General features: G+C 44.3%; 2 protein-coding genes across 2 annotated transcripts in view; both read right to left on the minus strand.

The window, feature by feature from the left end:
* Nucleotides 1-1,545: 1,545 nt before the first annotated feature.
* Nucleotides 1,546-12,294, minus strand: LOC135825082 (uncharacterized). Its single transcript, XM_065337820.1, has 7 exons — nucleotides 11,939-12,294; nucleotides 8,167-8,565; nucleotides 7,597-7,770; nucleotides 6,944-7,111; nucleotides 6,135-6,302; nucleotides 4,715-4,819; nucleotides 1,546-2,609 (listed from the first exon to the last, which is right to left on the minus strand). The coding sequence occupies exons 1-7, from the start codon at nucleotides 12,129-12,131 to the stop codon at nucleotides 2,302-2,304; spliced, it is 1,515 nt and encodes a 504-aa protein (XP_065193892.1). The 5' UTR covers nucleotides 12,132-12,294; the 3' UTR covers nucleotides 1,546-2,301.
* A 10,687-nt stretch (nucleotides 12,295-22,981) lies between these two features.
* LOC135824865 (P-selectin-like) overlaps nucleotides 22,982-26,526 on the minus strand; it is a 42,047-nt gene continuing 38,502 nt past the window's right edge. The window contains exons 9-10 of the mRNA XM_065337591.1: nucleotides 24,856-24,960; nucleotides 22,982-24,102 (exon numbers count right to left, since the gene is read on the minus strand). Coding sequence (XP_065193663.1) covers nucleotides 23,795-24,102; nucleotides 24,856-24,960 — 413 coding nt within the window. The 3' untranslated portion in view covers nucleotides 22,982-23,794. The remainder of the gene's footprint in view (nucleotides 24,103-24,855; nucleotides 24,961-26,526) is intronic.

Below are 26,526 nucleotides of genomic sequence, written 5' to 3' on the forward strand. Positions count from 1 at the left end.
CGAATCTACAAGAGCGGCTAGTGTTAGTACCATGAATTGAACACACCAACCGTGGTGATCATCTACCATTTGCACAAAGCCTATTTACCAGCTGAACAGATCTAGGACTACTGCCTTAGGAGTGGCATGCTGCGGCGAGAGGGAGTAGCTAAGTGGTGTGAAGTGTTACAAAAACGAAACCCGAGTACCTGGAGGTTACCTATCACAATTTGCAACACCAGCAGTAGAAGAATCCTTTCCTGTCACAGAACTTGATGGCTGGGCCTATGCAATGTGAAACTACAGTTATACTATAAGATTCCAACTGCAGAAAAAGGTCCGATGTGCTCGTGCTCCAGTCCAGAACCGATTTGAGGAGTTGATAATAATATATCCACGTACAGTAAAACCTGTAACTAACGACCACCCCTTGGGACCAGAGAAAGCGGTCTTTAGGGGCAGGTGGTCCTTAGTTAGAGGTTTGCACCGCACAACCATAAATGAATGTGAGACCGTCCGTGCCCGGCGAAGTGGTCTGTAGTACCAGGCTGGTCGCTAGTCACGGTGGTCTTTAGTTACAGATTTTACTGTAGTACCAGGCTGGTTGCTAGTCACGGTGGTCTTTAGTTACAGATTTTACTGTAGTACCAGGCTGGTCGCTAGTCACGGTGGTCTTTAGTTACAGATTTTACTGTAGTACCAGGCTGGTCGCTAGTCACGGTGGTCTTTAGTTACAGATTTTACTGTAGTACCAGGCTGGTCGCTAGTCACGGTGGTCTTTAGTTACAGATTTTACTGTAGTACCAGGCTGGTCGCTAGTCACGGTGGTCTTTAGTTACAGATTTTACTGTAGTACCAGGCTGGTCGCTAGTCACGGTGGTCTTTAGTTACAGATTTTACTGTAGTACCAGGCTGGTCGCTAGTCACGGTGGTCTTTAGTTACAGATTTTACTGTAGTACCAGGCTGGTCGCTAGTCACGGTGGTCTTTAGTTACAGGTTTTACTGTAGTACCAGGCTGGTCGCTAGTCACGGTGGTCTTTAGTTACAGATTTTACTGTAGTACCAGGCTGGTCGCTAGTCACGGTGGTCTTTAGTTACAGGTTTTACTGTAGTACCAGGCTGGTCGCTAGTCACGGTGGTCTTTAGTTACCGATTTTACTGTGCATGTGCATGTACATGCTGAAGGGTGAAATTGCGAGCCCAAATGGCTGGTGTTGAACGTCAGCTTCAACCAATGTAACTTAGTACTGCACCTGATGTTAAGTCTTTAGTAGCGATCATAGCCAACTTGATCTAGTGAAGAGAGGAATTCTCGCAAAGTTGCTGGTATTGTTTGTTTATTTAGAGTCGAAGAACAAGCAGGCAATTTTCCCTAATTACATGGTATCGACTAAAAAAGGAAAGTCTGTCGTAGTGTTTCCATGCCAGATTGCGGTATCGGAGGTTCGGCGTGTTTATGTGTTATTCATAACTCAGTAACGAATAAATCCGGTGTCAGCTAGTAATCAGGAGGCGGTATAGCAATGTAGCAGGCAACCTCTCTCAATTATCACATAGACGAAGTAGCATCATGAGAAATGGAACATTTTCGATATCACGGGTATGCATGTTTTTTTGGGATCGGTACAGGAGTGAATAAAGACCAGAATATTATTTCCGGTGGCTGGGTATGCAGTCACAGCCATACTCACTCATGAAAAAGAGTATGCATGAGCTAGAAAAACTAGAATCGTGGAGTGAAAGGTCCGAAGTTTAATTCGAAATACGAAAAGAGTGATTAACGAAATTGAATATTTAATGAAACGGTCAATGCAAATCGCCTAATTTCCAACTGCAAAATTTGCAATACATGAACTGTCCTCAGCTCGATCCGTGAGGAATAGCACTTGCGGGGTACCCTCAATAATAGATCATGGTACAACTTGTGGTACCTAACCCGATTACCTGAAATTGAAGTATAAAGAAAAGAAATATAATTCACGGAATTTTCCAGATGTGCTTCGTGCAAATTATAGAAGGGTTTTGAGCGGAATCTGACAATCGTTTGGTCATTAACTACCAAGGTTTAATAAGTAAAAGAGAAGAGGGGTAGCTTGAAGTGATCGATGGTGCTGGAGAGATTACAACTGACATAAAATGCGGGAACTGGTGGTAAAACCGGAAAACTTGATGCATGGTGCATAAAACGTCCGGAATTGTGCCAGAAAATGGGGAAACATTCATGTATTGAGGCATGTTACACGTCGCGTTCACGACCCGGAAAGGGAATATTTGTGAACACGTAACAAGCGAAACTCACAACTATTTGCACCATGCCTCATTCAAGGCCTCACATAATCATAGTTATGTTCGTCGGTGCTGACAGCGACTCCGTACGCGTCGCTGCTTGTCATTGCCGTCTCGGCTGCCTGCTCGTCAGTGAAAACCTTATTCGGCATGGCCGGAGAGCTGCCCTGCAAATTGTCATTGGACTTGTTAGAGTCGATTTTGTTTGTGCAGCGGATATGCACAATTCTCGCGAATAGGGCTGTAATCAGGGCGCCTAGTACCAAGCTTGCAACCAACATCCCAATCAGCATTTCCGTTGTTATTGACGACGAAGGAATAATGGTCTGTGCCATTTTTTGTCCTGGACACATATGAAAACAATCAACAGCAGGCTGTGAAACGCAGAATGCTGAAAACCTGACCATCCTACTGATCCACAGCAGGCGCTTATATCCTCCACCTAACCTGAGTATTTAGAAAAGCGATCCTGTCAGCTTTTCTATTATTGTGTTCACATGGCAAGAAAAACGACACCGCTATGCTACGTAAGTTTCTACGTAAGGTGCTCGGTATTTCACTTAGGCTACGTAAGTCTCTACGTAAGGTGCTCGGTATAGACCTACCAACCGTTGGTAGCCGAGTGCTGTGCACGTGCACGGCAGACATTGTGTTGCATGCAGTGCATGCAGTCCGTGTTCGGATGTGCATGCGCGAGGAACTTCCTCCTTTGGAACTGCTTCTTGTATGAGCTGTTTCGGATATTTCGTCTTCTAGATCCTGGCCTGGCTTATTTCGTTTCGGCGCTGCTGAGACCTCCTTTCGCGGAATATTACTCAATATCGACAGGTGAGTTGACCAGTTACCTTTGATTCTTTTGCTTGTGTTGACTCTTTCATTTATGTGTTCTAGTCCATGGACCCCGTCTAAAAAGTAAGAAATTAACGAAATGTGATAGCTGAAAATTAAAATTTCACACAAAACCTCACAATAATCACACACAGAATGAAAAGCAACATGTAGAAGACCATTTCTCCTCGTGATCCTCTTTCCTATGCATGCATGTTGCCAATTGTTGGTGGAGTAGAAGTTTAGTGTTGAAAGCAGCATTTCAAGTGTTGTGATTATTGTGAGGTTTTGTGTGAAATTTTAATTTTCAGCTATCACATTTCGTTAATTTCTTACTTTTTAGACGGGGTCCATGGACTAGAACACAATAACTTTTTTAGAAAACTGCCATAAAGCAGTTTTTATTGCTATAATTGTCTGTGGTTCGACTGTTATTGCCCCGTCTGACGAAGTTAAGTATCGAGGACTGACTCTCGATTCAATTTTAAGTTTCAGTGCCCACGTTTACTCCCTCAGGGAAGAAATCGGAAAGAAACTAGGTGCTTTTCGACGTGGAAGAAGGAACCTTGCTGTCCAGGCCAGAAGGCAGTTCTAATTGTCAGTATTCCAGAGCAAGCTCGAGTACCCCAGCACTGCCTACGTTCACTGGTTCGCTGACAAATTGAGAGATCAGCTGCTACGCATAAGTTAAGAGATGCATATTTGAGCATGACACATTCACGCGGACATCATACATACTTGCTTGAGCGATACCACATAATTAGCTTAGACAAAAAATATCATACTAAGTCCATATTCTTCGTGTTCCGTTGCATCCACAATATCTGCAGTTCACTCCTCTCTGCCATGTTCTCCCTTCGCCGTGACTGCGCTCACACAGATAGAATAACCCGCGGCCAAGTCAATTATTCCCTTTCCTTACCCATTGTGAAAACTCAAGCTGGATACAGATCTATTTCATTCCTTGGTGCTGACCGCTATAATGCGCTTTCCGAATCCCTTCGCGCAAATCATATCCCCAATTCATTTCGCCGGGAACTTAACAATTTCATTTATCTTGGGCACCCTGTAAGAAGACCTTAGGGTCTGTTGGGAATGCCCAAGTAAAATGATAAAATACAATACAAACAATACCATCCTGAAAACTGAGCGACATAGGCACACTATAATTCGCACAAAGCCATAATCTTTAAAATATGTAACTCGCTAAATTCGGTCAGTATGATTACGATTGTAATCACTTCGTCTTGGGGGGGAGACATGGGGAAGTCAACATACTGGCAAATGGGCTCGCTTCGGCGAACGAGAAGCACAGCTTGGATGACTCCACTCTACTGAGTGAGGACGACCCACGACTTCATCTTCTGAGCATAGTCATGATGACAGTGCTGACATACGCCGAAGGTTCACAGTATCGGCCGAATTTTGCCGTGATCATGCTTTGGCGGCGGAAATGATCCACGACATTCTACTTATTAGTCAACTAGGAAACGTGGTATACTATCCAAGTTCTCAGAAGGAGTAGAGATATTAAACACTTAAAATTTGTTCTTTAATATACTCGACGTGATTATATCCACTCTTAAAAGTATGCAAAGATTTGTCTCTTCATTATCTTACCAAAGCAACCAACAGTTCCATTTGAACACGTGCACATGAATCCAGGTGTAAGGTTAGTACAGTTGTCAGAACACAATGTCTCTTCCATTAAACATTCATTGATGTCTGTAGGATAACAAATACAGGCAAGTGCATGGAATTTTTCTTTTTAAACAGGTTTTCGCGGCAAGATGCTGTGATGTGCAAGGTAGATATGGTCGGATTTAAAACTAAAATATGAAAGATTTCCTTGGTTAGTTCGTGATATAAACCTCATACAACGAACCCTGAAGCATGATTCCGAATGGGTGAAGGAGAAAGTTACTTTACCACACTATAGTCAATAAATAATACACCGTATATTCCGTTACATCAATCAGCAGAATCAGCGAAGCGGACATTGGACGTAAAAACTAAAAAGAATAAAATGTGGATAATACAATTTCCTAACAGGTTTTCTAGAGACATTTATCAGGAAAATAAGTCTCCAAAATAAAATCTAGCAATAAACAACAAGATACAATTATGTGGAAGTGTACGAACTGATCTATTATACTTCTGAAGAAGCAACCAAATACCCCACAGCACTATAGTTTACATCGATTGAGTAGACCTGTAGAGAGTTTAGCCTATACTTTACTTTGGAATAGCCGCACATTAGTGTTGTCCCAATTGTCTGAAGCATGATGACCAAGACATATTTACATTCCATTGCCGCACGATATCCCACGCACAGTGATCGAGCCTATTAAATGACGTTATAAACAGTTTCTATCTCAACGTCACTATGTGGAGGTGTTCTGTGTGCTTTGAGAGCAAATGCTCTCACCCCCACCATTCGGCTTAGCTTCCTCCGTACGGCATAGGCTGTGCTGGACCAAACCTCGCCAGTATCCTTTCTCCACAGTCATGAACCAAGACACTGAAATAAAATACAGTGAGCTAGGTACCCTTTCCACATGCGCTGACTCATATACAGACCGCACTCCAACCCCGTCTACCCCTCTCTGATCCCCTTTGTTCATACTTTAAATTTGTCTCTCCGAGTTATCGTGCCGTACGCACTTTTCTCTCCATATTCATATTTCCACAGTGCAATCATTCGGCTTTTGTTATGGCCTATATCAATTTCCAATTCTCTCCATGATCGTTTTCGAGTAAGCTTTTCTATTGGATTCTCAAGATCATTTCTCCTTTGCGGCCACGCACATGAGTAAGGATGAATCCAAGACAATTGGTCGGAGCTGTTGATTCTGCCCCCGCCCCACTGCCATCCAGTAATTAATTGATGTCACCGCCCCCGATGTGCAGCATCTGTTGGTTCTGTGGTGTTAGGTAAAAAAATAATTCGAAGGAGTTCTGTACGCTTAGGATTACACAGGGATCACGTGTTTCGTTTTAAATTTCAGGCCTATACTGCAGTAAAAATTGAATGACTCACCGAAGCACGACGGTATCGAACTCCAATTTCCGTCGGCCATACACTGGATAGTGCTTGACCCAACCATGTTATCATATCCACTCCGACACTTCACGGTGACAGACTCTCCAATGGCTATTCCGTCAATGTCGCTTATCGTGGACCCTTCAATGGCCTCACAGTGAGTCGCTTGAAAACCGAAGCAGATTTAACATAGCAATAAATGAACTTGTAAGATAAATAATTACATTGCACAAACACATAATATAGGGACAAATGTTCCACAAAGATGCTGCAATAAGAAGAAGAGTTTTGGAAGAGATTTCTGAGATATAATTTAAAACAGAGAGGTTCCTACTGTTTTCTGATGATCGCTTAGTGCGTGAAACTCAGAGTTAAAACTGTTTCTCTGTCCTCTTTTTGTTTTTAAATATACTATAATGCTAGCCAGATCATAGACGACTCAGCGGAGGACGGTCATCTCGGTTTTGTTTCAGAGCCTTTGGCTCAGACTGACGCAGTTGTGTGATGATTGGCTCGCAGTACAAAACTTAGATTATACTGAATGGCTACCGCGGAGTGTGCTCAGGTCTGAGCTCCTTATGTGACTTCCAGGACTCTCAGCAAGTAGGGGATCAACGGATATGTACGTGGCCAGCTCAATAATTATGTTCGGTTTTCTGATCAACGTTTAACTCACAGGAAACCTAGAATATAAACAAATTAAAGGTTTGTGGATCATTTGGTAGTGTTGTTCAACCTCAGATTTGAGGAATCGGGTCGGAAAATCTGTCCGAATTGACTGTCTCATATCATAACCCTGAACTAACCTGAACATGTTGGCAACGTACTCCAGATTCCTTCTGTCAAACATTGTACCGTTTCTGGTCCATTAATACTGGCATGGCCATCTCTGCACGCAGCAGTTACGCTAGTGCCAATAGTACTTCTAGGAATGGCTTGGATTGTTGTGCTGTTGATCTTCTCGCAATGCGTAACTACTCAGACAATACAGAACACACATACATGTACTCGTTGTTGTGAGTTTAAAATACCCAGCGTAGTTTTGCACGTTTCAATCCAACCTGTGCCTAATCCCGATAATTCAACTTCATCAAGAGTAATACTTGACGTACATATAAAAACGACTTGTCCACATTTATGTGGGTAATTTTCTCTTTATGTCCATTCTATCTGCAAACCTTTAAGCACCTCATTCCCGCACAATGATACACAAAAAGCTGCTTTCACCTAGGGTTCGGTGAAATGCATGTCCCCACTCAGAGTTTCTGATTTCGAAAACGCATCAAGTGATTTTACTGAAATGTCGTTTTGCCACATTCATCTGTGAGATGTTCCAAGTACTAGTAGATCAAGTTTAGTAGAAATTCAAGTCAACAGCCGCATTACCAATAGATTTCTAGTGGCGGCAGAAATATGTCCAGCCCCAAACGCAGCCGATGTAGTCTATATTAGCCCTTACACTGAGCACGAATTGTCCAAAATCCGTTTGGTAGGCAAGTGAACTGATGCTTTACATTCCTGGGACAGTAAATCTGATCGCAGGGCACCATCACTCTGGTGCCTTTTGTGTTAGGTGTTGATGGCGTGATGAAGACATCGGAAATGAGCGTGTCCAATGGGGCACAGTGGGTGGCTGTAATACGCAATGACCAAACACGAGGATGCACCCCACATTAGTTTGCGAAGAGTGCAAAAAATCCTTGGATTCGGAGCATAGAACGGACGTTGCTAATCCCTTTCCCTTTGTGTTTATACGCTTCCCATCTTCCTATTTTTTTCGTCCGTGGTTGGTCTCACACTTTCCTCGATTATAACGTAAAGCGTTCTATGCTAAAACTGTGTTTCACACACTGAAGAGTATTTGGCCTGTACATGCTTCATACACGCTAATAATATCAGGTCTCATTTTTACTTTGTCAGCCCTGTTCGTCCCACCGCCTGCCATATTATTACATTTATACCTGACAGTCAATGTCTAGATCCGCTACTTCGAAGTACATATACATGAAAGGTTGCGGTAGACCCTTACCTGGAACGTTTATAGTCGTAGTGGTTGATAATGGCTGAGTCGCTTTTGTACATCTGTCAACAACACTTTGAGGACGGGGAGGAGAGGATCCAGTTCCATTGCAATCGAAAGATCTAGTATACCAAGTGGTGCATGTTACATTGAAGTAAAAACTTGATGGATCATTTCGATTAGCAGCAATGTTTGGATCATCCCCTTGAAAACTGAAAACGGATTTGAACATATTCTCCATATTTATAATATATGTCGTCGAACTAAGATGGAAATGAAGAGGCAATGTTGATGTCCATGATCCGTTGAGGGAGTGGCTTCCATTTGAAATACAAGGTATCTTGTAGGTGGCATTACTATTGTTCAGTTGTAGTGACGTAGGGGAAGACTGTGAGCGAGATATTGGACCTGTGCATGTAAATATGAAAACGTTAATCCTCTCTGTGCTCGGATGAAGAGCCAAGAATAAATGTATGCAAAAGAATAAAGACCAAGAAACTACTAAACGCGCCTTGTAAAAGAACTACAAGATAAGCTGTAATGTCCACTAACACCACCTGTTACTAAACAATCAGCTCATGCGAAAATATTGCACGACACTGACCGACGGTGCTGATGTTCTACAACAAACTCGCTAACAGCTCTAGCACGCCTTGGATGCGCATTCCAACGGCCTTACAACTTGGTAGGTTCTAAGCTTTATGACAACATAAGAGGGGAGGATGAGCGCAACCAAGACAAGCACGGGCTGAAAGTATGATTCGTGAAGGACTTTGGGGGATTGCCATGCATTTGGATGATGACACTGTGCTCACCTTCACCTGTTATTTTAATTTTTATTATATACATAGTGCATTTGCTGTTTGCATACTACAACCGGTGAGTGAAATGAAGGCGTGGAAACAGGTGAATGTGATAGAGTGAGGAACTGTGAGGTGTGGTGTATGCGAATTCCACTATGCTATAGACGTATTAGTAGTTTGTTTCCCCACATAGCTTCGATTGTAAGACGATTTTTCCCTGATGATGGTCTCAAAAAAATCGATTAGGAACATCAATTTTATCATACATGTATTTTCATTCATCATTTTATAATGTCCGCTTCGCTTATACTATTTATCACCTTGATCTCTGTGTGTGCCAGTAAATGTGGAGCAAGACCCAAAGTGCTCACTGACTTTATAGTACTGACGTGCAGTTACAGTGTTGGGCAGTCACGTGTACCTCTTATCTTTTTACCTCATTCTCTTATGCCTTCTGAATGGGGATCAGATTATAGCGAAACAAGTGTTTAAGAGAGCATGTGTGAGAATACCAAAGTATGTGTGCAAGAGGATCTCTCCGATTTCGCTCAAAATTTGCAGGTAGGTTCCCTTTGGAGTGTGGATTGATTGTGCAAAGCCCTTGAAATCGTTTCTGAAGCGATCCTTGAAATTTGAATACCCCTCAGAAATGGCCGAAATATCACATTATGTATGGGTCTAGAAACGAGTCACGCCGCAACGTATACGAACAAGCTATGAACAAAACTCCATCAAGCCAACATTGCCTCACCTTAGAAGAGGTCCTGGAGCAGTACCGCTTAGCCACGCCAGGATCCCAGAAGACGAGGTCCATCACCCCCTGACGCCACAAATGATCGTCTTGAAAATAGCCAATTTACAAGCGCTGGCAAAACAGCCAGCTACGTCCTCAATTGGCCAGAACTATACACCGGCAGATAGTAGAACACCTCTTCTAGCGCTGAGGACATGTCCCCCATCTTCCTTTTGGGGTTTTCTTGAAGTAAACTTTTTTGAAATTTTCCACTCGACCATGCTGAAATACGGCCAAAGTCATACCTGCGCAGGAAAGCTCGGCCCTCCGCGACGTCTCCTCAGCAATTTCTACTCCAACACTACTCCCAAGGCCGCAGAACAAAGTGTATTGTTGGCTTTGACAAGGAAAAGCAGCGGTGATCACTTGTCACTCCAAACGACAAGCTTCTCCTTGCGCCACCAATAATTTTTTGTGCGACTGTTGAAGTAAAAGTGACTGAAGGCATGAACGCAATTCTTGAATTTTACAACAAGAGGCACGGTGAAATCACGTGCCTTGTGACGCAAGAATGCCAAGTCGCGTGGATCACTGCTCACGAGATTTCAGAGTCACCTTCGTCAAGTGCGCTTGTTACTCGCCTTGATCGCCCGTTGGTCTCACTTGTGTTGTTACTGCGCTCAAGAACACGCTGACCGTGTTGTAGGCCTACGAACCGGGACTTTCCCTGACCATGTAGGTCGAAACCCAGTGATAATGATGATAAACTCACATTCTTAATGACGTAAGAAATCTCTCATGCAGTCCACGCGACAAGTTCGTGCAGCCAGTGCTGCTCGCGTGCCAGTGAACACAAAGCGAACGAGCTAGCAACTTTTGTCGAGCATCGACATAAAAACAAGGAACTTTTATCTTTGTACTACGTTCGGGATTGCAGGAGGTAAGTGTGAAAGACGAATAACTCTCCATGCTGTACGGGGGGCATATTTCAACGGCTTGCTGCCATTGCAACACTCCTAGGACAATTTGTGAGGGTTCTCAGTAGATCAAGCAGGAAATACAGCTTATCTTAGCTCTGCCATCATGGTCTTTTCCGTGTAGCGTTCCAGTCACGTTCGCGATCCATGGCCGGCCGTGTGTCGTGATCCAGGAAGCGTCATCCTCCGTCACAGAGCACGCGATCTCACTGTGCATCTCGCAATAAAATTCATAAAATGCGCTCCGGACTTCAGTCACTTTTGCATCAACAGTCGCACAACAAATTATTGGTGGCGCAAGGAGAAGCTTGTCGTTTGGAGTGACAAGTAATCACCGCTGCTTTTCCTTGTCAGAGCCCACAATACACTTTGTTATGCGGCCTTGGGAGTAGTGTTGGAGTAGAAATTGCTGAGGAGACATCGCGGAGGGGCGAGCTTTCCTGCGCAGGTATGACTTTGGCCGTATTTCAGCATTGTCGAGTGGAAAATTTCAAAAACGTTTATTCAAGAAAACCCCAGAAGGTAGATGGGGGACATATCCTCAGCGCTAGAAGAGGTGTTCTACTATCTGCCGGTGTATAGTTCTGGCCAATTGAGGACGTAGCTGGCTGTTTTGCCTGCGCTTGTAAATTGACTATTTTCAAGACTTTCATTTGTGGCGTCAGGGGGTGATGGACCTCGTCTTCTGGGATCCTGGCGTGGCTAAGCGGTACTGCTCCAGGAACTCTTCTAAGGTGAGGCATTGTTGGCTTGATGGAGTTTTGTTCATAGCTTGTTCGTATACGTTGTGGCGTGACTCGTTTCTAGACCCATACATAATGTGATATTTCGGCCAGTTCTGAGGGGTATCCAAATTTCAAGGTTCCCTTCAGAAACTTTTCAAGGGCTTTGCACAATCGATCCACACCCGAAAGGGAACCTACTTGCAAATTTTGATGGAAATCGGAGAGTTCCACTTGCGCACATACTTTGGTATTCTCAGACATGCTCTCTTAAGAACCACGAGGATGTTTCATTATGCTTCCTTACTATTCTGCATCCGGATATTCTGACTATAGGCCCTCATTGATGTTTAGAAACAAAATTAATGTCTAACTACGTTCGATGCAATTTGAATCGTATGTTAGTGCTGATAACCCAGTGACCAAACACTAGTATTATGGTGCTAAACTGCGCAAATGTACATAACATGTGCGAAAATGCATTTGCATAACGTTACGTGTAATGTTAGCAGCTGCACATTTCAAAAAGATCTGAACAGACCTTACCTATAATGTCCAAGTGATAGAGCTGTACCGAGGTACTATCAGCGGTTCTGCAATGGTACACTCCAGTGTATGAGGTGTCAAATATGGGATGTTCTGTGGTGTTCAAAGTCATTCCCGTTAGGCTTGTGAAGCTACCGACCACACCCAAAACCAAACTGGCATCAGTCGTCTCGAGGCGAATAAATGGTCCCATTCCGTGAGCAACAAGACAGTAAGGCAAGTAATCCGTCACATTTTCTGTATGTTGTTCATCTCCGAACGCCACTCTGTACGGTGAAAATTGGTTTGTACCAGGAGCATAAAGTCCTACGATTTGACCTACAAGAACAGCGGAGTGGGTAATGGGATACAGCAGCAAACTCAATGCATGAACGTTATGCTACCCAGCAATATCGTCCAACATATTTTCTGTCAACAAACACTTTGTCCACTGATTATGGGAAAGATGCACACTAGAAAAAGTCTTCAGAAAAAAATAAACCGTCACCACCAGGACTCGAGCCCGGACCCTCGCTTAAGGGCAGCGATGCTCTGACCGCTGAGCTATGGTGAAATCGTCATCACAGGGCCAGCAGAGACCGTTACAGCTCTTCCTCAGACTTCATGGTATAATTGTTAATAGTAAGTAGTATTTACCTTTCACGATCTGGCCCTCCAAACCTATAGACAGCGCCAGTAAATAGGATGCTGCAGAGAAGCCAAAGATTAAGGTCTGGGTGAGAATCAGGTGAACTGAGCATACGCAGTATCACCTTGGCCCTCTAGTTTTAAGTGTAAAGACACAGATAGAGCTTTTTCGTGTGCGTTAAGTACGTACAAAACACCCAAGTGGTCAAAGTGGCTCGTAGCACGATTGGAATATCCCTCTGCTTCAAATCAGAAGATGAATACGGTAACTTTTTTGGGGTTTATGGTCTTAGCCACTCCCACCTTGGCTAAGAGTTTCAGAGAGAAAAAAAAATGATAGCAGGTCCTTTACGCAGAAATGAAAGGAAACCTGTTAAGAAAATTAACTACGCCAACGTCTTTACCGGCAAACTTTACAGAATGCGATGAAGGAAATTCATATTAATTTTATGAGTCTTGCTTGTTTCAACGGAGCACACAACTGCCTCTTTTTCAAGTTCAGGCAAAAGCAACACATTATCATTGGAAACCGGGGTACGATAGAAAGAAAGAGAGGAAATTTATTTGTAGAAAATAAATAGGACATATATTGAAACGAGTTCAGGGTAACTCTCCACCACTGTAAATAGATACTATATACAGGGTTTGGAAATTTATTTATTTATTTATTTTATTCCGAGCAATACATGCCTGGGGTAGCCAATGACCACTTTGCGTGGCGATTGCGGGGTTTTTATAGCCAACCACGGCTAACAAGGAAAAGAGTAAGAAGTCAAAAAGAAAAGGAAAAGAAGAAAGAAGCAAATATGGACTGAAATTGTGGTCTACTGGTAAAGCAAGGCGTTCCTGAATGCTGCTAAAGTAGAAACGCTCTTTGTCTCCTGGTGCAGCTTAAGCCAATGCAAATAGCTATTGAAAAGGGGGGAGTGTAGCAATGCAGACGAGCGGGCTAGAGGAAGGGAGAGTTGGCTCCTAGTGGAGGTATCCCGTCGGAATCAGTCAAATAGTTTAAGATAATATGCGGCGGTATTTTGGAAATGATGGGTGGCAGAAAGCAGCGTTTTAAGAATGAAAGTTGCCCTCGCTGATAGGCAGGTAGGATATAAAGATTTTGTTACTGCATTACTCAGAGCGAAGCCTCCCAAATGTGTCTTGCTGTCGTGGTGATTAGATGCATATTCCTTATTGAAAATTACTAAAATTTCTTCCGCTTTATTTTCACTGCATTCGCTGCTTCCAGTTGTGCAGGGCAAATGATGAAAGAATGCCTGTATCTCCCACTTACCTCCAAGCGTCAGAAGCCAATCTCTGCCAGCACGTCTGCCTTCCATAGTTTCCAAGACACAGTGGGAACACTCCTGCAATCGAATTACAAGTGTACGCGTAGGTTGAACTCTGTGATATCAACGACTACGCGTGTCTCTACTTCTAGAAGGAGGCTTTGCACGAAAGTATCATGCGAATGAGCGCTGTGCTGTAATGTTGACGTGTTCCTCTTGTAACCAACTGGTATTAGAATGCAGCAATGTTTCAACTGCTGAAAAACAGTGCATTCCAGCTGCTCCCAGTGGCTTCCTTTCATCCCTCTTCATTCACCATTTGACAGGCATGCTACTTTGAACATATGGTGAATAAACAGCAACACTCATGGATGTCATTAATCGCTCTGAAGTTCATGTTCGAGAACCAGGAACATGAAAAAATAATATTGTAAACAAGTAAATCCATGAAGTTGGTTGCTCCAACGAGGAGCACACGCTTCTTGCTTCTTGAATGTGCTCGTCGTTGGAGCAACCAACTTCATGACTATTACCGCCAAAGTCGCAACTTCTAAGTAAGGAAATCCATGTGCGTTTAAAAGGTATCAACTAGATTCAGCATCTGCAATATTCAGACGGCGAATTTTGCTGGTTTGCTTCTACGAACATACGCCACCGTCTGTCGTCCAATACCTCCATAAAAACTTACCTCGGCCTCCCGCAAGCGTGAAACGGGGATAAATGGCGGCTTTGAGCAGCACAGCCAAGTTATCCCACGACTGCACATGTTGGTCACAAGTTCGTCACGCGGCAGGCGCAACTGATGAATACAAATATAAAATTTCCGAAAATAGCGGATGTAAAAAAATAAGTTGAAGTGGCCACTTTGCCTTTGCCTTGTGTCAGCAAAGCAAAATCCTTGTCAAACCCTTCCGTCATCCAGTTCGTCAAGGTGACTCAGGGTTGGCTTTTCTCCCCTCCCTCCCTACAATTAGACATGACATGTTTTGTGCGCCGTGACGAGGTCGCAAGGAGGGTCAAATGCATTTGCCTCTCAGTGGTGTGCTGTACAGTCTCAGTGTTGTAACAGCTGTATATTGTTGTGTGGCCGACCCGCCTGTTTGAAGTTGCCTGGCGTGGGCGGTCAGCTGTGTCTGTTATATCATTGTGTTTCTGTTTGAAGTTGCCGGGCCACAATGTGGTTGACCCGCCTGTTTGAAGTTGCCAGGCATGGGTGGTCTGTGTATGTCGTATCGGTGTGTTTCCGTTTGAAGGCGCGGGGCGACCATGCTGAGATCCGGGATGTGACAGCCACTCTCCTTTTTTTTCTTTTTTTTTTACATTGCACATACCTACGGAAGAAGGGGGAGACAAAACGAAGACGAAACAAAAAAGACAACAATGGGTGTGTAGGCGCTACATGAGCTGCGCTGGTGAGATGCAGTGGACTCCCCCGACCAAGGGTCTCGCGATCGGCGTACATAGCAAGCACCATGGGAGAGGGGGGGGGAGAGAGGAATGGCGGAGAGAGAGAGAGAGAGAGAGAGAGAGAGAGGGAGAGAGAGAGAGAGAGAGAGAGAGAGAAAGAGAGACAGAGAAAGAGAGAGAGTGAGAGAGAGAGAGGGAGAGGGAGAGGGAGAGGGAGAGGGAGAGAGAGAGAGAAATAGGGAGAGAGAGACTTCAAGAGACCTGTTACAATGTCTCCATTGAGCCACTGCTGCAGCCACTCACTGAAGAGAAAATGAGATACAGGTCTGCTATTGTGGAGGAGCATGCGCGGCTTGATGTAGTGGTCAGTGGTTTATGGGGCAGTCGTTTTGAGCGTACTTTAGTTGATATACGGGTTTTTAATCATCATGCGCGCTTAAATCGATCTGCACCACACACCACTGTCTATCGGCGCCATGAAAAAGAAAAGCGACGATGTTATGAAGAGAGAGGGAGAAAGGTGGAGCATGCGACATTCATGCCTGTTGTACTGTCGGCAAGTGGCGGCATGGGAAGAGCGGCGACATCACTCTATCGCCGAATCGCGTTATTGAGAGCGGAAAGGAGGAAGGAGCAGTACTCCCACGTAATATCTTACATCAGATCCCGTCTCTCATTTGCCCTGTTGCGATCATGCATCATGTGTTTGCGGGGTTCACGGGGTCTTTTCCGTGAGCGATCGGTTCGGAATCCGGAGTCTGCTGAGCTGGTTGTTGCTGAGGCCCAGGTTGCTCGCATGTGAGAATCCATAAATTGCAGCAGATTATTTTTTATTATTAATACTGGACATGGATATTGAATTAAACTGTACTCAGTGACTTTTTACATTTTACAGGCTACGTTTTATTTGAATCGTTTGCAGGCAACCTGCCTACCCTCAAGAGAGCACTGCATTTCACACAAATCCATTGGTATCGTTACAACGTTTCGGTCTTTATGACCATCATCAGGAAAGAAGTGGACATGGAAAGAACAGCAGTATAAAAGAATGAGGCAAGCAAGCAAAGAGCGGCACATAGTGACAGCGCGCGTAGAGAAGTGCAAAGCACTTCATGGCGGGTGTGCATTACTACATATACATGACAACACAAGCACAAACGGCGAGGAAAGTAGATACTGCGCTACACCAGTGATACAAGCCCAGTTCCAGTCTCACACCACCAGTGAGGTGTGTAGAGCCCCGCGCCACTCGCAGTAAACACGCAGTAAATAACAGCTGTATTCAATGCCGGCAAAGCGCACAGGTCAGTACAACACCATAACATGCATGATGCTAAAGGTAGCTGAGCAAGAAAGATGATTGCAGACCATAGTAGAATGTGGAAGAGCATACTCCATAACAGGTGGTAGCCAAGGCACGTGAATGCATGCATTGCCCACACACATGTGCCGAGCGTATCTCCCAGAACGCATGCTAGAAGCCAATAAGGCCAACCAGGTGGTGTTATAGCAGGTCCCAGCCACTGTTGTTGTTGATTTCCGGGGATCGCTCCCTGATGTTGATGGCCTCTCGGATCCTCCTCCTGGGGCGGTCACGCTGAGAACCAAGAACCCGGATACCTGAGAAGGCTGTTGCTCCCAATGGCAATGGTTCAAATGCATGCTTGGCTGCGAAATGCTCACCCAGCGCGGTGCCGCTCACTGTGTTGCGTGCTTCGTCGTTGTGTTCTTTTGTCCTGGTGGCGAGGGTGCGGTACGTCTCTCCGACATATGTATCACCACATTTGCACTCGAGGTGGTATGCGACGTTTCGCTCTGTGCATGCTTCTGAACCGGACATGCAGGTGACACAAGCAGCTTTGGGCCGCCCCCGTTTACGTGGCTTGGACGGGTCTACATACCTGCGGCATGGTGGTTTGCGGAGGGCAGACGTGCAAATCATAGAACTTAGACGGCGGTTCCTGTAGATCAGCTAGGCATTTATCTTGTACTTCCGAAGTAATTTATGAATTTTGTTGTGGATATACTAGGTGTGAAACGGTAGGTTGAGGGTGACACGGTAATCATTCTGCACTCTGCCACGTCGGGGGCGCATAGCTCGTTCACGTGCCGAAACTATAACTGACTCTGGGAAGTTGTTGAATTTTAGGATGTTGGTTACTTTTTCTTCACTTCTTTTAAGAGTGTCAGCATCGGAGGATAGACGGACGGCACGCAGGAACTCAGAGGAAGCAATTGCTTTCTTTTGCTGGTTGGGAACTGACGAGTTGTAGTCTGATACCAGTCCGCTGTGACATGGCTTTCGGTATAGTTCATAGGATATAGATCCATCTGGTGAGACATGGACGGTCGTGTCCATGAAATTGATTGAGCCAGTCAACTCCGTTGATTGGTGAGTGAATTTAATATTAGAACGGCAATATTGAAGTGATCTAGGAAACTCTGCAGAAGTTCCGGAAGTTCCTTCTTTTATACTGATGTTCTTTCCATGTCCACTTCATTCCTGATGATGGTCATAAAGACCGAAATGTTGTAACGATACCAATGGATTTGTGTGAAATGCAGTGCTCTCTTGAGTGTAGGCAGGTTGCCTGCAAACGATTCAAGTATAATGAAGCTGCGTGAAGCGTTCTTCAAAAATTTGCTACGTTTTATTATCATTATTATTGTAAAGCTTTCATTTTGATCTTGTCTCTTATTGTTGTGACCTTTCCACAATAATTGTGTTGCATTTTCTAAAAAAACATGTGGCTGACTCGCCTGTTTGAAGTTGCCAGGCATGGGTGGTCAACTGTGTATGTCGTATCCCAGGTGTATTCCAGTGTGAAGTTGCCGGGCCACCATGTTGTTGACCCGCCTGTTTGAAGTTGCCAGGCATTGGTGGTCTGTGTATGTCGTATCGGTGTGTTTCCGTTTGAAGTTGCGGGGCAACCATTTGGCTGACTCGCCTGCTTGAAGTTGCCACGCATGGGTGGTCAAATGTATTGAAGTTGCAATACTTTGTATTCTATTTCCTAGTATGATAATGTGTGTCCGCATTTGGTGCGTTTGGCACCACATGTGTGTGTGTGTGTTTGTGTGTGTGTGTGTGTGTGTGCGTACATGCGCACAAACGTGTTTGGATAAGTGTGCGTAAGTGTGTTTTGTTTGTTTGAAGTTTTGTTGTGTACGCGTGCATGCATGTGGGTTAAGAATGGATTATACCACGAGTAAGAGGGCATACCGCCGAATATTTAACGAGTACGTTAGAATGAGGGGCAACATAAGGGACACGGAATACGCAGAGTACGAATGTTATAAACCGTGTATTCAATGTTATGTCCCAAATAGTGCGTGACGATCACTAACATTACCCATATTTACTCTTTGGCATCACCTGGGAAATCTTTTGACCCCAGCGGAAATCTTTTTGATACTAGCAAGGTATATCGCTCAGTATCTGCCGCTCAGTACGGCGCCTTTTTGGCTGCCTTCGCCCAGATCATATCGTACCATAGGATCAGGAGGAATTGTGCGTTCTGTACGTCGTAGGATTTTTCTGGAAATGGCTAATGACTCGCTGCCATGTTAAACTAGTGTATTCAGCGTCACCGCAGTGGGAGCAATGCTATTGCAAGATTACATTGGGACTAAGGCACCCAGTCATGCACCAAGGTGTCAAGAAACATGGCTACACAACCACCTGAGTAATCACTCGCCGTTGCGCGCTTCTAATATAAACAGGATTTCTGTTTCTGGATATGATGATATAGTGTGTTTTAGGTATCGGAGGCTTATGCTCGTTTATTGTTTACTGATAATGATTTCAGCTGAGCTAGTTATCTCAGCAAATAATGCTAGTTTGAATGGTCGTTCAGCAGTTTCATGCTCATAACTGAAATGACAATCGTGGGAAACAGGTTTGTAAAGCATGTCTTAAAATTCAAAATTGGCTTCAGCATGTGAATGGTCTTCAGCGCTTTTCAGCATCTCCATGAGCAACACTGGCTCGCGATGCTATCTGATGTTCACAAAGCGGTTGTCGTGCTGGGAACGGAGCGTCTCTGTTAGTTTGTATCCCTGGTGATGGTTTGATCTAGGGAGTACATTATAAGTGGTGCTCTTCTGACAAGGTCTTCCTCAGCCTACACAAGCTCAACTGATGAGGTGTGAATTCTTCAAAACACTTTGAATTGAGCAGAGAGTGGTACTTTCTTGCAAGTTGACTGAGTGAAAGGTTCAATGGACTTCTCGGGTGCTCTGGATTACTGCCGCGAGTCAGTCAAGCGTGAATTCAATTAGGCAGGAAACGCGCGAAATCCTATGTAGGTACCAACACACAATTCCCCAAGTATCGCCAAGGTCGCTCCAACCTCTTCACCAAAAGACAGGCTTGCAAACATACAAGTGTTCTTGCATGCATTCGTGCAGAACGCAAAGAGTATAAATGCACACAAAGTCAAGCATAGGAAGTAATTGCTCTAAAGTGTTCATCAGATTTTCAACTGGCTTCGTCCCTTCGCGTGCCAGTATGTTTCCACGAAAGTGTTCATCAGATTTTCAACTGGCTTCGTCTCTTCGTGTGCCAGTATGTTTCCCTCCGAATAATGCCCTATGTTATGCATCGTATTGGGTTAATATTACTTCGGTGGCTCAACAGTACAATCTACTACTGCAAACTACTGCAAACAGACCCTTATTATTGTAGTAATAAGACGCAGTGGTGTGCGCCGTTAAGAAGCAATCTAACACCAGTTTTGATCATCGTGTACTATTTAACACTTTGTAGTACAACACGAGCAAGGATGCGGCTAGCGAACGAAGTCAAGAAATTTAAGTTGATGTGGTTTTGCCATGTTCCGAGACATGACGTTTTCTCCAAGCCCTTCCTGCAAGGATCAACTCCTTGATCTCGACCGAGAGAAAGGCCCGCGACATAGGCCCTGGCGGCTAATGTCGGCAGAATTTGGAGCAGAATATGGGTTATTTTAGAAAAGGAGCAGAATGAGCAGAAATTGGCAGAAAAGTGCAGACGAAGGAGCAGATACTCTGCAGAACCAGCTACGAAGTACGAAGAGAGCTGCTGGCGCCTATTTACGGATCCATTGCGCTCACAAAACACGGCAGAATACGAACAGAATGGGGCAGAATACCGGACGAATACAAGCAGAATGTCAAGAAAAAAACGCTACTTTTCCTAGCATTATCCGCCAGGGCCTACCGCGACATCATGGATTTCTAGCATTAAAAGTTGGATGGGTCTTCCCTTGCATGCTCTCTCATGGACCACACGATAGAGTTGGATTCGGAGCCATCATTCACAAGTTTCTCGCTGATTAATGCCTTTACGATCACCTTGTGATTATGAGTTATACATACATACATACATACATACAGTACAACAACACATCACATGCCTTAACTCCTGCCAATTTCACTTGTAGGGCTTGACACCAGCTGAAGCCAGCTGTCACTTGCATTCTAACACGAAGATAAGCAAACGTCGCATATAGAACACCACATTCATCATACCCGTAATCTGTATGATTTCAGGTCGACTAGTTGAAAACAACTGAAGCCAACTGTCACCTGCACATCAACATGAATTGCCTTCTGCCTGAAATGACTGGCACATGGTCGACATGTTTCCAATGCATCGTCGTGAAACTTATTATCATTATTATTATGTATACAAAAGAGAAAAGACCAAGGAACTACAAATTACGCTAACATCACCAGTTACTAAACAATCAGCTCATGCGATAACATTGCACGACACTGGCTAACAGCTCTAGCACATCTTGGATGCGCACTCCAACAGCCTTCCAAATTGGAATATTATAGAAATAACATAAGGAGGGGAAGGTGAGCGCTACCAAGGTAAGCACGAGTTGGCTGAAAGCCCAGGATGTGCTAGAGCTGTTAGCCATTTGGTTGTAGAACGTCAGGACCGTCGGTCAGGGCGATGCAGTGTTATCGCATGAGCTGATTGTTTAGTAACTGGTGGTGTTAGTGGACAGTATACCGTAACTTGTAGTTCCTTGGTCCTTTTTCTTTTGTATAAATTAAGCACATTTCCACTCAGATCAGTCTGAAATCAAATCAAAATATTGGGCCAAGCGTGCGAGGAACGAAGTACACGATCGTGTCAAGTTCGCATCTCCCATGGTATGGATCAACTCAATCAATACACTGTTTTCAATGACAAGCAACCAATCTTTAAAGATTCAAGAAGTACTTCGAAATAGGAAGGCCACATAGAGGACGCGGTTCTTGTGAACGGAAGGCGATGAAGTTCAGGAGAAGGCAGGTCCGCTATTCATTGAGTCAGAAAATGCCAGTAGACACAACCCTAAGTTCGCGTTCCGGGCGTATTATGCTATACCCCGCGAATAATGCTATTTGAACCCTGGATGTTGGTGCCCCTTCCTTTCTATAACCCTGTATATGCATCATTCGCTGAGATACGCTATACCTCCAAGAATAAGTATTTGCTGTTACCACAACACCATTCGAATTTTGTTTTGTAAAATGACAGGATAAAGTATGATGCAGGGTGGTGTTAGTGGTCATTATAGCGTAACGTGTAGTTTCTTGGGCCTTGTTCTTGTTCTATAAAACGACAGAAGGATAAAATATGACGTCGGGTGTTCATTCATTCTGTTAAAAATACTTGGTCCGCCCAGTTAAAATTGGCGCTTATCTTCTAACTTGATTTTTTGGTGTTCTGCCTGTGCCACACGGCATGGAACCACCGATTCACCATCCGAACATAACCATTGACCATTGCATCCGACGACATGGCAGCACAAACCACCATAGAAGTTGCGATCGGTTCGTTTGAGTCTTTTTGACGGAGCTGCCGCCGACGAACACTTCCGTCAGCGCAAGAAAACACTGCAACCTCCGCTCGAGTCCGTAAAATAGGTCAGGATGTTCGCATTTCAGAGCGATGGACAATACAGTTTCTGTCCACTTCCAGCTGTCTGATGGCAAGGATTGTTTACCCCGGGGAGGTATAGAAAAGCTGAAAAAGCGCTTCGCGAGCTTGAATTTCATTGCTTGCACAGTACAGCGCCTAGTGAAGGGCTATCACCAGCAAATCGCTGACGAAGAAACTGCAGCTCATGTCGATATCTCCAGAAAGTGAGACCAATCCGGCGGACACACTTTGAAGCTCACAGAGGACAGGCCAAAGGAGCTAATCAAAGAAAACACCAAGTCCTGAGAGAAACACTCGTGCAAAGGACGTTTAGGAAACTAGCCGAAAAGCCTGGTGCACGGCGTTGTAGGTGCAGTACGCAGAGGCCACAGGTGCTACATCAAGCGGAAGCTATCACTGCGCTGCATGTAGATCTTCAAGCGCCAGCGGCTCGCGTGGGTACGGGTGCTGATCAGCAAGTACGACAAGCGCAAGAGGCGATTTGAAAAAAGGACACTGATATGGCGTTGCCTTTTTGTCTCAAACAAAGACGCATTATTGCGACGAACGGGGATAACACTTACAGTCAACATGCGGGCAGTCTCACTCAGCTTCTGATGGGAAGGTGACAGGCACGCACTGCCTTTGGGCGTGATTCGAGACGAGGAGAAGTGTCACAAGCTATGAAACGACTCGTGCAGCAGCTGTCCGGATCGTACATTTTGAGCTCCTCCTCCAGCGACGATAGTGGCGAGGAGGATGTGTAACTTGCTTGAATTTTCGACCGAGTTGCTTACTGACATGTAAATAATCATGTATATAGTGCTTTGTGATCGTGGTTTGCTTCAAATATTCGTATTTCTTTCCTGAGACAAGTGTGAAGATAAGCGCCAATTTTAACTGGGCGGACCAAGTACAAACGTTAAAAAATAAGTATTGTGTTCAGCAGGTTGAATCATGAAAACGCACGTAGTCACAAACTAGATGAAGAACCATTTCAGCAAAAAACATTATTATCCTGGAAATGGAGGTTTGAAGATGTACTCGCAGTACCGGACATGGTTTGGAGAATATAATGAATGATTACAGGAGCCTTAAGCGACTAGCATTTCTTTCAACCGCAAAATCAGCAATGCTGTTCTCACCTCGTGACGTGAGGAGAGCCATGGTGAAGTAATGTAAACAGCATGGAAATATACAGCATGTGATACAAATTGTTTCAATTGTAAAATTGACGCATGTGTGTTTTAGATTCCAAAAATGAGTGGAATGAACGCAAACTTCCACGCGTGTTTCTGAAACAGAACCTGCCGAACTCTCGAGGGTTATGTACCAAGGGTTACTGAGCAATAAAAAAACAGAGAGGCCACCTAAGGTGGCCGGTCCACCTGTAGAGCATACAAATGACCTAATGGGGAATGCAGTGGGTAAAACTGATAACACAATTTATGACGTACACATTCATGATTGATTACTGCAGCAAAAGTGCCAGAAAATGGCCAAAATTTGAGGTAGTCAGGCATGTGTCATACTGCATTCACACCTTGTGTGGGACTACTTCAGTATCTGTATAATCAGTACTCCTTTGCACATTAAGAAACATTACAAACAAAAAGCAAATGTATGTGCAACGTTCCTGATTCATGGCCTCACATAATCATAGTTATGTTCGTCAGTGTGGACGGCGACTCCATACGCGTCGCTGAAAGTCATGGTCGTTTCAGCCACATGTGCATCACCAAAGGCCATAGCCAGATCACCCTGTGAGGTGCCCGGACAATTGACTTCGGACGTTTTAGAGTTCAGTTGGGCAAGGCAGCGGACATGCAGACATCTCGCGAGTACAGCGGCAATCAGTGCGCCTAGTACCAAGCTGGCCACTACCATTCCAATCCAAATTCCCAAGGTTATGGGTGACGATGGAAAACTGGTCTGTGCCATGTTATGCCCTGAACACATATTCAAACAATTGCACAAGAAGCTGTTATGCGCTGCATGGTACAAGGGTGGGCGCTAATTGTACATCAAAAACCACTTCAATCCTGGACCACACGTTCCCTTTCATTGCCAATGCACACTACTAGTATTGAGTAAAGCTACACAAAAGCTGAAGGTCAAAGACAAATTAAGCTATCGTGACGGCTAGTTTACTGTTAAACGAAAACAGGCATCAGTAAAGCGCGTATTAGTAAAGTTCAATTTGCATGAACGTGTGCATGAACATGTACATTAGATTGATGGTGCCATTAGGCTGAAATGTAAAACTAATTTTTAACATAACGTAGCCTGAAATCGTCACGAAACGTGTCCATTGGCTGTCCCAACCATATCTTCCTTGGAATATAACTAAAACTACAGTAGGAACCCCTACCGGGCGCCAAAATCATAACATTCCTAATAATTTAATCGAGGTGGGGTCGCAATTTCTCTGTGCTGCGCTCGAGAGTTTACATAGGACGAAACAGTTCTGTTTCTGAGATTGATTAATAACGTTTGGGTAAAGCAAATGGCACACCTAACTCATTACGGCCAGATATCCGCGAAAACGGCGCACAAAACACACCACTAACCAAGCCCACTGGGACACGCCTTAGATAATATATTTTGCCTGAAAGCTCAGAGAAAATTAGCATTTGGTTTATTATTGTGGTCGACGTGATAAATGGTGCCCCTAACGTATGTGATGGCGTTCGTGATCTTACCAAAGCAACCGACACTTCCATTGGAACACGTGCACATGAATCCTGGGGTGAGATTCGTACAGTTGTTAACACAAACCTTCTCTTCCATTAAACATTCATTTATGTCTGTAGAGCAAGAACAATATTCGTAATGTTCAGGTTACTCGACAATCGTCTTGTTGAGCACTCTCGGCAGGCTGGTCCAGTGTCGCTGCTTACAGATCGCTCGCTACTTTGCGTAGTAGTCGGGCATCCTGGTGCTAGAGCAACGAACTACTTGTATGTTAATGCCTGTGGCGCCTCCTTTGCAACATTATCGGTAGCTTGGCTAACTTAACGGTCTTAGCCATGCTGATGAGGCCTGTAAATCCCGAAACAGTTTGCTGTCTACAGCATTAGGTATATTCACACCCATCTAATCACGGTGAAACTGAGAAGGACAAAATGTGACGTGTTGTGACTAACTGCCCACCAACGTAACAAGATCACATACGGCCAGCGAGTGCGACAAAATAGCACTGCTTGTACTCCTTGTCAGTGTTGTGCCATTTTGTAGCAATCGCTGACTGTATAATGATCTGGCAACGTCGATGGCCAGGTAGTCATAACTCGTAATAGTGTGTCCTTCTTCTTTTTGAAACTTGGGTATTGAGAACAATAAAAGTAGAAAGGAAAAGGACATATGGAAACCCCTTAACCTCTTTGGTATTTCCATAACCTTGAACCTTCCAAGTTTGAAGGTTGTCTGTAGGCGCTACGGAGATGTGTTGAAGCTAGGTGTCAGGACGTCGAATGTCTCAGTACTCTGTTAGTTTTGTGCCTAGTTGTTGCACTTTCTGACTGTATATAGTATCTAGTTACAGTGGTGGAGAGTTACTCTTAACTCGTTTCCATTATGTCCTTTCCTTTCTACTTCTTCTTTTTAACCACAATTAAATTAGCCCACCATCCGAGTTCAACCTGCAATTGCCTTCAAAATGCAACAGATTAAAGCCGAATGACAATGTGGTGTACAATGAGAACATCTTTAGAGAGACTGTTAGTTGTATCTTTAGATAGATCGGGTTAAAACACTTAAAACAATGACCTGGATCGTGTGTAGCATGAACCTCTTTCAACAAACATCTACCTTATTTCCGAATGGCCAAAGAACCGGTTTAATAATAATGCAAATAATCGACGTGGAGACAACAATTTTATAATAGCAATAAAAAGAACAAATTCTGCAGTCATCGCCACACTACAACGAAGTCATGAAAGTTTACCAGAATTAATTTTCTTGTCACATTCATCAGTGGTAAAGAACGGGTACCCTGACGATCTATTGAAGGAACTCATGAGCGAAAGGCTGGATAAAAAGGAAAAACGTTTTGGCCCGGACAAATGTCCCACGTATCTTTCTCTCCCCTGGAAAGGTAACCTCTCATTATCCATGAGTCGCTTGGTACGGAAAATTGTACAGCAAACTTACTACGCGGTACATTTTGTACCCGTTTTCACAACTGTACGTGCGTTCACGGTGAGGAAGGATGTCCTACCAACCCAACTTGCATCTAAATTGGTATACCAATTTGAGTGCCGACAATGCGGTAGTCGGTACGTTGGTAGGACTCTTCAACATCTGAACGCACGTATCAAGCAGCACGTCCCACTGCATATGCTGATGGCTCGGCACGGGCACTGCGACCAAAA

The sequence above is a fragment of the Sycon ciliatum genome, chromosome 9 (assembly GCF_964019385.1).
Source record: "Sycon ciliatum chromosome 9, ocSycCili1.1, whole genome shotgun sequence".
In the NCBI taxonomy this organism is placed as follows: domain Eukaryota; kingdom Metazoa; phylum Porifera; class Calcarea; order Leucosolenida; family Sycettidae; genus Sycon; species Sycon ciliatum.